The following is a 19,196-nucleotide window of genomic DNA, read 5'->3' on the forward strand; positions in this document are numbered from 1 at the left end:
TACATTTTTTGTAGGAAGGTAGATATTATTTAAATAAAATCCAAGGTAGCTGTAAAGTATTCTAACAGCCGCACATGTTTAAGATGTCAAATAAAAACATTTTAAATGGATAAATTTATTTTGAAACTGTATTAGGTAAATTGTCATATAATCTAGCGATATCATCCAGGTTCCTCTTCCAATGGTCCCAGCCGTGGTGATGGTAGTCGGTGAAGATCTCGTACGTCACGTTCTTTTTCTATAAAAAAAAACAAAAATTAATTTTAATACATACATACATAAAATCACGCCTCTTTCCCGGAGGGGTAGATAGGGGTAATTTTAATACTCTTCTTTAAGAAAACAAATATAAAGTGTACGAAGTTCAAAATGAAATAATATGTTAACTCCAAACATATTAAAAGCAAATATTAACAAAAAACCACAAAATTTAAATACGTTTTACGTATTGAAATTTTAAGTAAAATATGTATATTCAAAAACAGTTAAGGTTAAGTAAGGGTAGACAAACTTTACACTATGGCTATATTTTTTTTTTAATTTACTACAGAGTATATGTATGTATGAGTATGAGTGAAGGAAGTATGCAGAGATGGTAGCAAGTGGAAAAATGTAGTCTCTGCCTACACCTCCGGGAAAAAAACTTGATTATGTATATTCTATAAACAAAGTTTGAGTTCCGGTCAGATCCGCCAAACGGATCCACTCTTCGAAAGTATTATTACTTTTGTCCGATCTAATCCATTTAGAAATATATTCTATTCCTTTCTTTACCCCTGGGGACGGGGGATCAGAATGGAATAGATAATATACTCGTATGCATCCACTAGGGTATCACGCCGGAATAACCCCAAAGTTTGATGCAGAGTACCTGTGATAAACCTTTCTTGCTGCAAACGCCTTAACAGAAATATGAGCAAAGATGAATAAGCTTAACAACAATTTACCTCTTAACAAAGGAGTTCTAGTGCCAGCTCTACTGCGCTTTCCTCATTTCGATATTTATTCCTAGAAGAATATTCTAGAATAATCGGAAGCACTTCAGAAAAAGAAAAGGAAAAGAATTATAAACTTGGGATCAACATCCTCCTGACTTTAGTCCCGGTTGCATTCTCACTACTCTGAAGAAGAGGCCGGGGTATGCCTTTAACCATAGATCTCGCATTAAGTGAGTCAGTTTTTAATACGAAGCGACTCCAATATGATCGATCATGGTTACACAAAACAATAAAACTATCACTATTTAAATTTCAATGTGATCTTTTAATCTTGTTTAACATTTTATTCTGCCAACCCCGTAAGGGTTAAAGACGTGATTATTTGGATGTACGGAAACACTAAAAATCACACAAATTAAACGTGATTTTTTTTAAATCTTTAGCTTCAAACAATTGTCTGTCTGTCTTTTCTAAATTGAAAAAAAAAATGTTAATTTGAAAAACATCTTAGGCAACTGAATTTGATAACTTAGAAACAAATTAATACTTTCAAAGTCTGGTAAAATAATAAATAATAGTTATACTATAATTTTGAATTTCCTACTCAATTTATAAAGAGCATCTTTCATAATAAACCTATGAACCGTCATGTTTATTAAATGCACCCCTAAACTTCTTGTTTGCCTAGGATCAAAAGGAGTCTATTAACATTGAGCTACTGAATTCCAATCAATCACATTTAATTTGATTGTTAGAGTTTATTGGAATTGGCCCATTCATGGAAATATCCTATCTCCCTGGCCTTAATTATCCAGATTTTAACAAATGATTGAATCGAGACAGACGTTCCAATGTTTTATTTAACTAGTATTTTGTCTGCACATTAGGTTAGTATGACTGACTGAAATAGAAAAGAGACTCTTAAAACAATAGAAAGAAATAATTTTTTTTTACACTTCCAATCTGCTCATACTTTACCTGGCAACGATTTTAAAAATGTGCTAACATCTATTCAATATTATCTTATATATAAAATTCTCGTGTCACAATGTTTGTTCCCGTACTCCTCCGAAATGGCTTGACCGATTCTCATGAAATTTTGTGGGCAGATCCGAGATCCGATCGGCCAACATATATTTTTCATACCTCTTAGTGATAAGGGTTTTCCGCCCTTAAAATTGTTTTTAACCAGAAATTACTTAAAATTATTTATATGGCAAAACAGCGTTTGCTGGTGCAGCTAGAAATAAAAAAATGTGAGGAAAAGTTTCGACAGATTATTTCAAGAAAATTGCAAAATTAACATTAGTCGACAATTAAAACATCCAAAAAATTTATTGTTTGGTGGAGTTTTCGTTGTCAGTAACCATTTGGTAATAATAAAAAATGTTTTATCTATTCAATAAAGGGGTTCAGGTAAATATTTAAAAATGAAAGGAAATTTACTCAGAGAATATTTCAAGGAAACTGGAAAATGTAACATTGTATTCGTATAAAGATACGAATCAGCTAGTTTCTATGAAAAACGTTGCGAAGCTACAAATAATATTTCTGAGTATTAACGATTCGTAACGTACACTCTGTAAGACGAGTCGAAGGTAAAATATAAAATAATTAGATTTATATATTATAGTTAACTTAAAAACTATACTTGTACATCTATTCCCCAAAGCTTGGGTAAAACCACTAAATTAATAAAACTAACAGTTTTGGGCCCCTTTATTCTGGTGAAATTACAAACCTAACCTTTCATCAAATTTACAGTAAGATTATTGTTCTAAAATTATCACGTTCCTTGGTCAAAAAATCCGATATGGGCAATATACCGTGGGGTTTATACCGGAGCACCCAAAGGTTTGGTGTTCCGAGAACCAGACTGTAAGTAAATGAAATTAACAAAATTTGAAATACAATTACGAGTAATATCGTTGAGCTGAGTATTTCTGTTTCTGATCAAATTTCTTGTATATCTGTCATTATAAAGATAAGTCACTTAATCTTAACTGACTTATATACTGATTACATACAAACATACATATAATCACGTCTATATCCCTTGCGGGGTAGACAGAGCCCACAGACTTGAAAGACCGATAAGCCACGTTCAGCTTGATGATGGAATTGATATTCAAATAGTGCCAAGTTACTAGCCTATTGCCTAAAAGAAGAATCCCAAGTATACATGCCTATACCCTTAGTCGCCCTATTCTAAAGTACCAGTAACCACACGGTAGTAACTGTCTCCTCTGTAAGCTCTGTGTAATGTAAAAAAAGATTTTTGATTGTAATAACATAACGTATTATAATCACGTCTATATCTCCCACGGGGCAGACGGAGCCAACAGTCTTCAAAATATTGAAAGGCCAGGTTAATTTAGATTCAAATAGTGACAGGTTGCTAATACGTCACCTTAAAAAAAGAATCCCAAGTATATAAGCATATCCCTTAGTCGCCTTAAACGACATACATAGGAATGAGATGAAATATTCCTTTTAGTTTTTCTATTGGTGCCGGAAACCCCACGGCACCACGGTAATTTTGTTTTTATTATATAATCTTGATTATGTTACAGCTTAAAATGAGTTGCAACCCAACAATGTACCCGTGATTGACACGTTTAGTGGTGTGATGATGATGATTTTGCTTGTTGTGGATTGCTGATTGAAATGCCTATGCGGTTTGGACCGTGGAAATTCGATAAAATTTGGATTATATTTTATTTGTTAAACACAAGCTCTTAGTTGCAGCTTAGCGCCACCTACACAAAGCAACTTGTTTAGCGCCGCCTACATAAGTCAACTAGTTTAGCGCCACCTACAAATAGCAACGAATTTAAAACGTAACCTAGATAAAGCAACTAGCTAAGCGCCGCCTTAAAAAGCAATAAATTTAGCACCACCTACAAATAGCAACGAATTTAAAACGAAATCTACATAAAGCAACTAGTTCAGCGCCGTCTAAAAAAGCATTAAATTTAGCACCACCTACAAATAGCAACGAATTAAAACGCAACCTACATAAAGCAACTAGTTCAGCGCCGCTTAAAAAAAGTAGCGAATTAACACCAACAATAAAAGAATACGAGTTTTTTTAAAATTCCACAGGAACTGTAGTTTTTCCTGAAATACAAAGTGCCAACGTCCATCTCCAGACTCATCAAAATTTCAAGAAGATTAGTTCTGTAGTTCAATACGTGAAAAGAAAACAAAGTGGCCTATCAGTCTTTCCAAGACTGCTGGCTCTGTCTACCCAGCAAGGGATATGGACGTGAATATATGTACATATGTATGTTTATAACGAAGCAATTTAGTATGTTCATGAGATTTTTCTTTTGATGTAGTAAAGTGTCGCCCCCTGTCCTAAAATAGGCACAAATTTTGTTGTAGGCGATGGGCTAGCAACAAGTTACTGTTTGAATCTCAATACGATCACTAAGCCATGCAGCTGAACGTGGCCTTTCATGTAACTTTGTTAGAAAATTTTAGTGCGTAACATATCCTGTATCATAATAATACGATGTAAGCTAAAGTTCTAAACATTTATCATACCATTTATCATGGCGTCGTGAATGACGTCACATAGTGGCAAGCGATTGTGTTCACTTACGGCAAAAGACTGTTTTGTTTAAATAAAATGGGAAAATTCGTATTTTAAAAACTGTATAGTGCACCAGTGTACAAATACAAGTATAAAAACTCCGACTAAATTATTCATACGTGTTCCGGTCAACCAAAAATGCCAAGAAAGTGTTTAAAGCTGGCAAGGAGGGATGGTGTTCATTGTTTATCAACAACACACATGAAAAAAGAAGCAATTTTCTTTGTTCATGTGTGTTTTCTTTTGAAGTAGTAAAGTGTCGCCCCCTTTCCTAAAATAGGCACAAATTTTGTTGTAGGCGATGGGCTATCAACAAGTAATTTTTTGAATCTCAATACGATCACTAAGCCATACAGCTGAACGTAGCCTTTCATGTAACTTTGTTAGAAAATTTGAGTGCGTAACAAATCCTGTATCATAATAATACAATGTAAGCTAAAGTTCTGAACATTTATCATACCCTCGTAGTACATTTTTTTTAATAATTCAGTAGGTAGGTACACATTTATCTAGAATTCCGTCAGCTATGTTATAATATTTTGTAACCTAACCGACCTAAAACAATATTTGAACGCTGAATTCTCGCAAGTATATTGTGTATATACTAGCTTTAAAAATTTCAATCGAAAGGGTATCGTGTTCAGTTCTGGTTAAACAAACAATTACAACACAGGAATAAATTACATATATACATACATAAAATCACGCCTTTTTCCCTGAGGGGTAGGCAGAGACTACATCTTTCTACTTGCCACGTTGTCTGCATACTTCCTTTGTTTCATCCACATTCATAACTCTATTCATGCAAGCTCGGCGGATAAATTAATGTAATTTTATATAAATATTTAATAATGACAATGCTGTGTGGTTTTCAGCACTTTAGAATAGAACCACGCCTTATGTTTCCCGTAGAAATCATAAAAGGCGACTAAGGGATAGGCTAATGAACTTGGGATTCCTCTTGCAGGTAATTAATCAGTGTTTCATAAAAAAAAATTAACAAAAAGAAAATCAAGCTCTCGTCAAAGCTGCAATGTTATTCACTACCAGTCATATTATTATCATACATAATTATTATTAGTTCTAAGAGGTTAAATATACAAACATACACTACGTGTAAAGTTAGGAACCCTTATTTTACTCGTATGTCGGTTAAAAAAGAATAGAGAGGGGGATAAATAAATATAGTGTTAATCATCATTTCATTTAATCCGTAATAAATACGCGTTAGTACATTATTGCATCAATAAATTACGTATTATTAATTAATTAATAAGACTAAGTTAAATAATTTGTATAAATGCGAAATCAGCATTACTGTACAAGTTAGTACATAAAAATTAAAATAAATAGCCTTATTTACAATAAATAATAAATACGTACTTAAATAAATTTATATAATTAGCTGATAGACAACTGAATATTTCTTTATTTTTATTATTTTTTTTTATTGCTTTGGTATTTCTTCGACATTTCAATTGATAATTTTAACACTTTTTATAAAAAAATAAATAAAATTTTAATTTCTGTATCATACTAAAATCTCTCGACAAATAAAGATTTTTTCAATACGGAATAAGTATTCATTTCATAGTATATACTTGGAAAATTAAGACTTTATTATTTTTTAAGTAAAAAGTGATACAAATAATTTCATTATATAAATTATTTTTCCATTTATATCTTGCTTTTCCGCCATCAGTGTATTTGGATATTATCTTACCCGTTTCTGATTTTATCGTTGAAAAGCCTGATAACAAATAGCTTTGGTGGGTAACAGACTAAAATATAATCAGGGCATAAGCCATTTTTAATTTCAAAAATCATTTTCTATTTTATACTTCAGCCATTTATGCGCCACCGTGTCCCTGAAATAAAATGTTTAGTAAAGCATAAGTAATAATTGTGTTAGTCTATTATTAAGATACACCTTTAGTTGTTGGCAGATTAACTTTTAAACTACACTAAGTGTGTGAGTTTATAGATAATAGTAGCGTTAATTTTAGTTAATTTATACTGCTAATAAAAGAAAAAGGTTTTAACGGCAATTAGGAATATTAATCCTCAAACATAAAATGAATTGTGCATATTAAATTCCATTTTAAAATTTACTCGGAAACGAAATATAATTTTAGTGCAAAGTGTACTTCATTAATGTTTTGGCGTTTTAATTCAAAATAACATTTCTATTTCCGTTGATAGTTTTCATTGTGAAAATTTAAAATGATCGTGAACTTTGAAATACTCATAAATTTTGTTCTAAATTAGAAAAAAATGTCCCAATTTTGTTTCTTCTATTTTTTTTTTTTTTTTCACTTTGTATTAAAAACCTTTCCTTCGAAAGCTACTGGAACAAAACTTATAATTGGTATTTTTTTTTAATTATTTATCTTATATCCTTAATTCATATTAGGTTAAACCTTTGTAGCTGGCTTCTTTTTAAAGCATTATAAATATATGTTGCAATAATAATTAAAATATCTTTACATTGAGTATGTTAATTTTTTTGCAATAAATTAACAATTAAATGGTAAAAGAATGTTACAATTAAATAAAACATTTTCATACAAAATAGCTTTTGTTTCATCAATCATTATATCTACGACCTTTATATCACGTCAAGTATATCAAAGTCTACCCGCGGGGCGTCGCATCAAAGACTTGAAATTAGGACAAAAATAAACATCCTTCAGAAAAAGCGAATGTAATAAAGATGTTCGTATTGATTCATTACACGATTCAGTATATTGTTAACAAAAAAAAAAGAGATTTAATATATTTTACGAGTATCTATTACAATATAATGAAATTGAAACGAGACTTAAAATAGATATTTGGAATTTTCGGGACTAATTTAAGCACGTTGGACTGTCTTAAAAATCTGAAGCGTCAATACCTTTATTTTTATTAAAATAAGATACTTAATCATCATCAACATAAACTTTTATCATTAGGACATCGCCTTCCTCGTTCATGAAACACAACATAAATTGCTGGGTCAAAAGACTTGAAATTTTCGCGGGAACGGAAATTATGGTGGTTTTTCGCTTTACGCGAATGGAGCCGCGGACATCCTCTAGTTTAGTATAAACTAGTGAGTAAGCTTTACGTGTTTTCGCAAAATATATTTTTTACGGCATCTTCTTTATATAGAATAGTAAATTGAATAAAAAAGAAGGATTAACTCATGGGATATTTTATTGAACGCTATTCTTGTCTAAATTTTTAAGATTTCTTCAGATAAAAAGCGTAACATACATGTTTTGGTGATGTACTATAGGATGATATTTCATTGAATATTAGCAATATTTTGAGTTATATTTTATATTCATGATAGCAATTATTGTGAGTTTTGCTGTATTATCTTTCTACTCAATAGCATTAACTGTAAACATACCGTCAAATCTATCATCATACTAATCGTAATTCATACACGAATATGCTTAATCAAAAAAAAAAAAATCAATTCACCTGATGAGAGAACAGTTTCTTCAGTCCGATGATTGTGGCCAAGAGGAGAGCTATCTTGGAGATCAGCAGGGCCTTCCCCACCATCAAGGTCAAGCCCTTGAAGGTGAGGGCTCCAAGTAGACCGAACTTCAGCGCCGCTGCAGCTAGGAACGGGCCGAAGTTCTTGTTGCGTCCTCTACCAGACTCGATTGCTTTGGGTGCTTTCAGTGAAACACCTGGAATTTTTATCATTATTATAAGTCTTAATGAGTTACTAAATAAGAAAGAGAAAAACTGACTGAAATTATAAAAGATGACTATAATTAAATTTTAAATGTCAGTAATAATGCTTCGTCGGAGGTGTTATTTTGATTTACATTTAAAAGTAAAGTGCCGTGTGGTTCCCGGCACCAAAAGAATAGGACCACTCCATCTCTTTTCCATGGATGTCGTAAAATGCGACTAAGTGATAGACTTATATACTTAGAGTCTTCTTTTAGGCGACCGGCTAGCACCCTGTCACTATTTTAATCTCAATTCTATCATTAAGCCAAACAGCTGAACGTGGCTTATCAATCTGTCTACCCTGCAAGAGAATAAAGACGTGATTATTTGTATGTATGTACATTTAAATTTTTAGAAAATTTGTTGGACGTACATTTACAAACTAAAAACTGCAAACCTTTCCAGCCAACAGCTTAGATAAAACGTTTCTCTACTTTAATTTTTAAAATATTTATTAGATCAGACTTTGATATTATTTGGCTGGTCCAAATAATACCATAGTCTGATCTAATAAAGATCTTCCATATCTGGCACTCAACGTAAAAGTTTTAAAGCAACCCACCAACACCAAGGCTTCCATCCTGATCTTCCTTGCCAGCAATGACCAGGTCAGCGTTGTCGAAGAGCCTGTACCTCAGAGACCTGGTCGTGGCGAAGTGCCACAGCTTGTCGCTGATGAGGGACTGCGCCTGGTCTTCGAGGGTGGTGCCTGCACGAGCCAGTGTCTCCGGCTTCACTTCGATTTCAGCTGCTGCGCCGTTACTGAAAACGAATCATTTAAATTTTATGCCGTGTGGTTCTTGGCACTAAAGAATAGAACCGCTCTATAGCTTTCCCGTGGATTTCGAATAAGGGATAGGCTAATAATCTCCGCCTAGCCCGCATGTGTTAATAGATGTGATGATATGTATGTTTATGTTAAATTTAATAATACTAACTCCATTTTAGAACAGGATCACTTGATGGCGTAAGTAACGCCGTTTTTATCGCATGAAAAACTATCGCTGTCTCGTTTCACGACATAATAAAATGCGAAACGGCGAGTATATAGCGCTTAAAAAAATGGCGTCGCGTGTGTCTTGCTACCTACGGGGGTTAACTTTCTTACTTTACTAGTTTCATTGGTTCATAAACCATTTATGAACCAATGAAACTAGTAAAGTAAGAAAGCTGAAGCAGTCAGAGGCGAATACAAGACTCAAATTTTGGACTAACATACATTCCGCAATCCTGAGGGCCAATAACCGGCAGGAAAACAAGTACCTGGACAAACTTTTGAACCAAGAGAGCAGGTTTAGATTAACCCTACTCTCAACCACGTGGAAATAACGCAGAAAAAATTCATGAACATTTTCACAATGATAAATTACGTATTCATTTTATAAGAATAGAAACTCAAAAAATGAATAATATTTGGAATTCAATAAAAAGCCATACAATGAACAGCAAACAATCAATCGTTGGAAATCATTGACTTGTATAATTGTAAGTTACTGGACTCTTATAATGTAAAAATTTTTTTCAAAAAAGTACGTTTCATGTTGGCGTTTGTTTATCAAATTATAATAGATATAATTTTAAAATTGGAAATTAGATTGTTACATTGAATTTCAAGGATTTATAAGCGTTAACTTTACATTGGATATATTGACATGGTATTTTACAAGAAATGCATTGAAAAAGTAATCACTTTTCTCTTCTAGAAAGTAGGTTTCTCAATTACAAATGCATTAGATCTACATATTTAAAAATATGAAAAAAAATTAAAACATTGCTTATGTTTGCATTCTATTTTCAAATTTCCTTTTCTATTCTACTCACTTAGGTAATCTCTATGTTCAAAAATTTTGATTATGTTAAGACCTATTTTATGCATAAAACGCCTATTCTAGGCGTGCAAATAGTAATCAATGTAAACACAAACTGTAGATGATTGGTTGCTTATTTCAGTACTGTTTGATCTTTTTCAATGTGGTCGTTTGCCTGACAATAAAGCCGCGATGACAAATTGCGAATATAATTTGGCCGGTTCATCAATATTTTTATTCTATATTCCTTTATGTATTATGTTTTTTTTTACTCTCTCTCTTTTATTGGTAATACTTACAGACATATAAAGTCACGTTTGATCTCTTGTCCCCACAAGAAAACAGAGCCAACAGTCTTAAAAAAACGGAAAGGCCACGTTCAGCTGCATGGCTTTACAATGGAATTGAGATTCAAAAAGTGACAGGTTGCTAGCCCATCGCCTAAAAGAGGGACCCCAAATTAATAAGACATCCATAAAAATTAAGGAATGGCTCTTTGCTTCCATAAGTGTGAGCACTGGAGGTCTGCGATATTAGCTCAGCTCATAATATTTTAGTTCTTTACTTTGCTCAAGTCTTTTTGTCTTTATCTGTACATTAAGCAATCCGTCAGTCAGTTGCTTTAAAAAAAAAGCTTATGTAGCAAGAAAAAGATTATATTAAGGTATACTAAATAATGTCAACAAAACTTAATAGTTGAATCTACTGCAACTTCTGAAGCGCTGTAGAAGAAATGGCGAAAAAAACTACACTGAAGCATTTTCATCAGATAAAGCATCATAAATAGCTTTGATACCCTCTGAAAGATAATGTGTTCCTTAAGGCGCTTCTAACGACATCTACACCAATATGGCGTCCTAAGTATGATCTCGACCGTCATTATTAGGAGGTCGTAGGTTTGGATTGCTATTTAAGAAAAATCATGTTCAATTATATGGACCTTTATCATTGAGTACATAAATTCCATTTGAGTAATACATACATAATACGTATTAATCAAATGGAATTTTTACACGATCATGACGTCATCCTACTGCTTCAACACATTAGACCTTTGGGGTGAGCCTTTGTATGCTTTCCATAAGTCAATCGCTCTTTATGTAAGTCTTCTCAGGGAATAATACCTATTGTCTATGTAGGAGAAGGTATATTAGAAGGTGATATTACCCTTTCATCAACGATTTACTGAGGCTATCCTCGATAATGCCTATTGTCTGTGTGGAGGAAAAGGCGAGGAGGTTCAACTCATCCAAGAACTTACATGGTCTTTCAGTAAGTCTTCTCAGAGGGCTTGACTGTGAGAAAGGGGAAGGTATACTAAAAGGTACAGTACCTCTCATCAACGATCATGACGTCATCGCTCAGCTGCACGGACGCCGTCCTCAGCATCCTGTCCACGTATCCTACCAGCTCGTAGGCGATGCATGACGAGGTCTCCCGCGCCGCGCACTTGTAACTCAGCCCCCGCTTCAGGGATTCTTCTGTTGGTCTAGTCTGAAAAATAGAGGTCGTTTTTGAGATTCTTCACAACACTCTTCGTTGTGACGTTCGTTGCGAATATAGAAACATCAAGCGTATTAAAAATCACCCCTTTGTTCCGGAAAGCTACGTAGGGATTGCATTTTGCCTCGAACCCTGTATACTTCTTTCACTTCACCCAAATTCAAAACTCAACATGCAGACTCTTCGATTAAGGTAGGTACTCCTGATCTGAAAATCTCCTTTCTTACAATACAATGTGAGAAGATTTTGATGCTCTGTTTCCTACGTTTGCATAATCTCGGAGTTAAAATGGGAGTCGCGTTTTGTATTAATTTGATTTTTGTACTCCTGGATCGATAGTTATTAGATGGACCCTGGACCCCATCCCGAAAGGCAACTCGGACAAACATAAGGAGACTAAGTATTGGTAATTAGACCAGTCTTCGTAGCATGGTACGCGCGGCGCCATTTTTGTCTTTTCGCCGACGATGTTTCGCTAATTGTACCGTGAAACTAAACCGCGATAGTTTCTCGCGCGATAAAAACGCCGTCGCGCGTGTAACTGTAGCACACGCGCGATGCAGTTACCTTATGTATGCCTTACTAATTTCGGCGAAATCGTTAGAACCGTTTTCGAATACGCGAGTATAAATTTATTATATCCAAAAATAAATGTTTACAATAAAGCTTCTTTTGTAGACGTCGCGCGTATGAGGGGGAAATATTATCTTATTACTAGTTCCATTTTTGCTTGTTATAATACCAGACGTGCCTCAAGTTTTTTCGATTGAAGCGAAATTCGTCTCCCATTTGATATGATCAAAGATACTTCGTTGCGTTGCAATGGAAAGAATATGATGGTTGAACAACTCGAATACATTATTATCTATATGTACCTGGTAGTTGTACATATAGTCACGTCTATATATATCCCTTACGGGCTAGACAGAACTCTTAAAAAGACTGATGACCGCGTTCAGCTTTTTGGCTTGATGATAGAATTGAAATTCAAATAGTGCAGTATATGGGCAGTTACTTTTCTTTTATGCGCATATCGTAAAAGCCAATCAAAGGAATAGCTTATAATGTTGTAATTTTTAGGCAACGAGCGAGCAACCTGTTTCGTTCGAGCTCTGTTAAGACTATGTCCACCCTGTTAGGAATTTAGACGTGCGTGACATGTGTGTGAAGCTAATTATAACACTTCCGGTTTTATCAAATGCGTTGTAACCAATTCTTGTGAACAATTTAATTGAACAATAGTGGTTAGTTACCCGTAAACGATCATTGAGGGTTTTTTACTACTTGGTTAAGGCACAGTTATATTTTGCTTGCTTTGCCGTTTTTCAGTCTAAATCTTTACATGAAGAGAAGAAGTAGGTATGCAGGGATCGTGGCAAGCGGCAAGTGGCAATATTTATTTATTTTATTTATTTATTTACGCCAATAATACAACGGTAGTAGTACACCTCTTAAAGTATTTGGCAAGGAATTCTTATATAACAAAATAAAATCTTGACAGTCTTCATTTCAAATAAAAGGACAAATATTAAGTATAATTTGGTTAAGAAACAAAGATGTGATCTCTGCCTACTTAAAGCGTTATTTTATGTATGTTTGTATGTAGATAACCTAAAATAACAGAACATTCTAGTTTGGTAAACTTGGATCGCAATTCCGATCATTATTGTCAGAGTTTACGCTGATATTGCCAATGTGGCGACAAACTATCTCTGAGTTACAGACTAATGTCTAGCTCGTTAGAACATTACGACTAATTTAGTGATTACTATAAGGTCTAGTACAAAATTGTGAATAAAATAACTGTGATAATAAAGTACAGTGTGGTTCCCGGCGCTAATATAAAAAAGAATAGGACCAATCCATCTATTTCCCATGTCGAAAAAGGCGACTAAGGGATAGACTTACAAACTTAGGATTCTTTTTTTGGCGATGGGCTAGCAACCTATCACTATTTGAATCTCATTTCTATCATTAAGCCAAAAAGCTTAACGTGGCCATTCAGTCTTTTCAAGCCTGTCTACCCCGCAGGGGATATAGACGTGACCATATGTATGTATAACTGTAATAGATAACATAATAAGAAACATTGATTATCTAATGCAGATATAACAAAGTAGAAATAAGTAAGCACTTAAAACTAAGTTAACACTTTGCATTACGTTGGTTATAAAAAGTGCCCGTCCTTATATTCAGAGCATGTGCTTGTGAAAAAAAAAGTCTAGTTCGGAAGTAAACTGTTACTAGTTGGTATAATGGCACTTATTACTGGTATTTTTTGTAAAACTTAAGATACTTTGTATTAAGGCTAAATAAAGATTATAATTATATGTGACCTTGTGTTTGTGAGTGTGTGTATTTGGACTGTCTGTATCTTTGTTTTAGATTAAAAAAAAAATATTCAAAACAAAGATGATTAAGATGATGATTGAATTTAATTTAATATTTTTTTAATCAAGACAGAAGTATTTTAAATAAAACATATGAAATCACATCATTTTATGGTAAAGATTTATTTATTACTAGAGGCCGCCCGCGACTTCGTCCGCATGGAAACCCAATCCCGCGGGAACTCTGGGATAAAAAGAAGCCTATGTGTTATTCTGGGTCTTCAGCTACCTACATACCAAATTTCATGGTAATCGGTTAAGTAGTTTTTGCGTGAAAGAGTAACAAACATCCATACATCCATACAAACTTTCGCCTTTATAATAGTAGTAGGATTAAGGATTTTACACGAAGCTTCTATCTGACATTTGTAACCTTTAAGAGGAATTTAATCTATATTAGCTTATCACTGGCTCACAAAACAAACAATTACCGAAAGCGAATCGGATAGCATCAAAACTAATGTATGTTACTCAGATAAGAGTCATACATAGTCGTATAGAATCAACATAGCCGCGGCAAAATACAAACCAGCACTTGAGAACGCTATTTTATATCGGTAACTCTCTCCGCTTGATCAATAATAAACCTATAAGTAACAACCTCCTTTTCAATACATACCTGACTAATCAATACCGCTTCACCTTAACGCGAATCCATTGAGAATTCTAGTCAGCGCGCCCCAGTTTTCCACTTTTCACATCTTTAATTGATACTCGGCGTAAATTGACACCGTCCAAGTGTGGAAAGTTGATACGACGAGTGAAAATTAGCGTTTAGTTTCATTGTTTTCACGTATTATAAAAATGTGTCGTTTCACGGTTAAATAATTAAGACAATGTCACTAACTAGTAGGTATTAAAAAAAAATTAATAAAGGAAGAAATTTTAGTTTTAAAAACATTTTATTTCGAATTCCAGCACCTGTAGCATATAACACGCGACGCCATTTTTATCGCGCCAATAAATATCGCTGTTGCGCATTTTATTATGGACATGTGACACGGTGCCATGCCGCGGTGGGTGGAGAAGAATCTTCTGGTTAAATAATCTAAGTCAACTAATTAAGTTACAAGAAGAATTTTTCTAGTAACTCTCCTTAAAGTAAAAGAATTGTTGATGCTTACCGACCGAACATACCAGGAAAAAGAGTACTTATTATATTAGAGCTGTTGAAATTCAAAGGACTAGATGAATACATACATATAATCACGTTTCTATCCAATGCGGGGTAGACAGAGCCAACAGTTTTGAAAAGACTAATAGGACATTTCAGCTGTTTGGGTTAATGACAACAAGGAGTATAAACGTGATGATATGTATGTATGTATCTTAGTCACGATCCATATGTATTTACTGCTTTTGTTTTATCTTTTCAGCAATTATGCAAATTCGTCGGTTTAGGGTACCCTAGACCTAGACCTAGGGTACCATAGAGCAATAAAGATTTTGAATTTGAATTGATTTCTGTTAAACATGGCCAAAGGCATATCCCGGGCACCTCACCTGAGGGGTGAGAATGTAACCAGGACTAATGCCAGGACGAAGGAGATTGAATTTTGTTAACCATAATTTTGTTGTAATTCTACGATTTGGAAAAAATTAATTATTATTGTCTATTGATTTTTTGTAATGAACATCGTCATTCCCGGTTGCGTATTTGCCTCTCTGGGAGGTAACCGGTGTTTTTATAAGACCATATTCCCGTCAGTCTATAAATCAGGATATACAAAAAACGACTCCCGGCTAGCGCTCGCAACATTTGCAGAAAACTAACCCATATCGGAACATACTACACATCCAGGTGCCTGAATGTGCAAGTTTCCTAACTATATTTCACTTTCACTATCAAAACATTATTATTAAATTCCGCCATTGCAAGTGATTTGTTTCTTTTATAACTATGTGCTTACTATTTTCTTGTTACTGTGTAAATTTCTATGCAATAAAAATATTAAAAACAAAAAAATAAATAATTTTTTTAATCTTGGAATGTTTATTTAAACAAAGACTTTGATTTGCTAAAATAAATTTGATGATAAAATGAATAAGAATCTGTGCATTTTTAAAACGTGCAAGCATTTTTGAACGAAAGAAGTTGTAGTCGTGACTTTTATTTACCTGCTATGCTGGATAAAATTTCAACCAAACTGCAAACTGTTTTACCTGCGTAAGTTTTGATAGACCTCAAATGCTTTGTAATCAAGATAAGTTTAAATGGTTACGGGCAACTATTAACTACACCAACTGCTGAACTAATGTAGTGAACTAAAACTCATGATGTGTGAATTAAAGTTCCATTGTGAAGACATTAAATTTATCGTTTTAGTTACATACATTTATATAATCACGTCTATATCCCTTGCGGGGAAGACAGAGCTAACTTCTTCTTTAGTCTTGAAAGACTGATAGGTCACGTTTAGCTGTTAAGCTGGCTTAATGATAGAATTGAGATTCAAATAGTGATAGGTTGCTAGCTCATCGCCTTAAAGAAGAATCCCAAGTTTTTAAGCCTATCCCTTAGTCGCCTTTCACGACATCCGTGGAAAAGAGATGGCGTGGTCCTATCCTTTTTTTATTAGTGCCGAGAACCACACGGCACGTTTTAGTTAGAACTAACATTTGCTTGCATCTCAGATATTCCCATTATTCCGTTCTCATGGGAAATTAAACTACGAGACTTACATGGAACCTAGCACTAACCTTATTTGCCTTTTCTAATATACATAGGAAAAATAATATTGGTCCTAACTGAAGTGCAGAGAACCGCACGGTACTTATTATAACGAACGTATATAAATTTTCTCACTGAATATTTTCATTGCGTGACTCCGACATTTCATGACAAGAAAACGCAATAAATTGTCTGCACGTTTATTTTCTAAGATGCGTGAAAGCATAACAATTAAATTCCTTGTGATATAAATTCTTTAAAACACCGATAAACATTTTTTTTACGCGTCATATTACACAGATTGAGTTAGACTCGAAGTAAGTTCGAGACTTGAGTTACGAGATACTAACTCAACGACACTATATTTTATAATAAATACTTATATAGATAAACATCCAAGGCCCAGGCCAATCAGAAAAAGTTCTTTTTTCATCATGCCCTGGCCGGGATGTCTGGTGTGACTGACAAGCGTGTAGTACGCTTCTTTGACACCAGATTGCGCCACAGAGGCCGTTAAACATTAAATCAATTTCATCGAAAATAAAACTTTTAAGAGATCTTTATTTGTAAATTGATGTTTGGTGAAAATGCTGCATTGTAGTTTATTCAGCTGCTTCTTCTTCTCATGCGCTTTGGAAGCGGCAGTCGATGCAATCAGACTTAAGTCATATTGACATACATACATACATAAAAATCACGCCTCTTTCCCGGAGGGGTAGGCAGAGACTACCTTTTTCCACTTGCCACGGTCTCTGCATACTTCCTTCGCTTCATCCTCGGTTTCGGGTAAGTCATATTGACGTCAATAAGTAATTGACATGTAATGTGTGTTGATAAATAAGCGATACCTTGTATCCAATTTTGAAAATAAATCTATTCTATTCAATTCTTATTACACTTGTATCCCTTACGGGGTAGACAGAGGCGATAGACTGAAAGGCCGCGTACAGCTGTATATCTTAATGATGGAATTGGAATATGTACGAACACAAATCTATGTACATAGACAGTTCAGACCTATTTTAACCATATGAATAAATAGTAGATATTTTAATCTGCCGTGTGGTTCTCGGCACCAATAAAAAAAGAATAGGACCACTCCATTTCTCTCCCATAGATGTCGTAAAAGGCAACTGGGGGATAGGCTTATTAACTTGGGATTCTTCTTTTAGGCGATGGGCTAGCAACCTGTCACTATTTGAATCTTAATTCCTATGGCCTATCAGTCTTTTCAAGACTGTTGGCTCTGTCTACCCTGCAAGGGATATATATATATGTGATAATATGTATGTTTATTATAATTAGTACAAAGTAAATTAGATTCATAAACTTCAGAAAATTTTAGGGGTAAAAAAGCTTCTATAATCGGATAAGTCGTGGATAAAACTGTCAAGAACAGACTTTGCCAGTTTACAAAGAGTATTTCCTGAATCCGGGAGTTTGAAAAGTATCAATTAGTTGTTAAGCATTTAATCAAAGTAATCAAAAACCCATTAAACAATATTATTAACTTTCGCTAAATCAATATTGCGCTTTGGTTCTGGAAAAGGCTGAAGAAATTTTATATTTGTACTAAAATAAACTTTGTATTTATATACCTTTTCTATAAGAAAATTATTTTAAAAAATTACATTGATAATATATTTTTATACTTACTTTTAGTTTTAGTTTGTTTTTGTGTCTTCTATAAGTAATTTTATTTTGAAATTATTTAAATAATTTGAGTATTATACACTTATCTTTTTTACTTTATGTGTATTTACAAATCAAATAAAACTATCTATCCTTAAATGTACAACAAATATTCTCTATTCAATGATAATAACAATTCATCATTTTTTTTATCTTTTTGCAACATTTACTAACAGTGAACTTAAATGTTGCAAATCTTGTCTCTATGCAAGTTTAAGACAACTTTTGAGAATTTCAGACAATGTCTTTTGCCACACTAAAATTCACCCATTGATATAAACGGAGTAGTTAATGCCCACTTACAAGTTAGACAATTAATTATGATAATTATTAAACATATCTACCTATAAAAATGCTGAAATTAATATAAATTTGTACGAAAACCACTTACCTCATTGTCAATTTCACTCGACCTGACGATCCCGAACAACAAAATCGATAAAAAGATTGCGCTCTTCATTTTGTTTGATAAAATGTCTGTCACTTCACCAGCACTTAGAGCACAAAAAAATATAGTAATAATCGATTAATAAAGGCGCAAGATCGTTGCGCACTTAGAGGTATGAGTATAACAAATGCAGAAATGTATGCGTTCATATGTCTTTATACGCGAACGCTTCAATGCACACGCAGTGGGGAATTTAAACTCTTTTCTCGGTAAAAAAATATGTATTTTATTTAAAAAATTTAAAATTTAGAATAGAATTGAATGAATGTTTACAAAATAATGTGTATTTTGTTGTTTAATAAAAAAAAATTGAATCGCAAATCGAAAATAACATAGTTGATTGATAAACCAAGCCGTTTTTTAAAATACAATAATTACAATCAATAAATTTATATTTTTATCAATAGTATGTC

The 19,196-nt window shown here is 33.5% G+C and overlaps 1 protein-coding gene across 1 annotated transcript; it reads right to left on the reverse strand.

Annotated features, from left to right (window-relative positions):
* Positions 1 to 115: 115 nt before the first annotated feature.
* LOC106130662 (uncharacterized) lies at positions 116 to 18,795 on the reverse strand. Its single transcript, XM_060950902.1, has 5 exons — positions 18,727 to 18,795; positions 11,413 to 11,573; positions 8,834 to 9,033; positions 8,008 to 8,222; positions 116 to 238 (listed from the first exon to the last, which is right to left on the reverse strand). Exons 1-5 carry the CDS (start codon positions 18,793 to 18,795, stop codon positions 116 to 118), a joined length of 768 nt encoding a protein of 255 aa, XP_060806885.1.
* Positions 18,796 to 19,196: the final 401 nt, after the last annotated feature.

The sequence above is a fragment of the Amyelois transitella genome, chromosome 23 (genome assembly GCF_032362555.1).
Source record: "Amyelois transitella isolate CPQ chromosome 23, ilAmyTran1.1, whole genome shotgun sequence".
NCBI lineage: Eukaryota > Metazoa > Arthropoda > Insecta > Lepidoptera > Pyralidae > Amyelois > Amyelois transitella.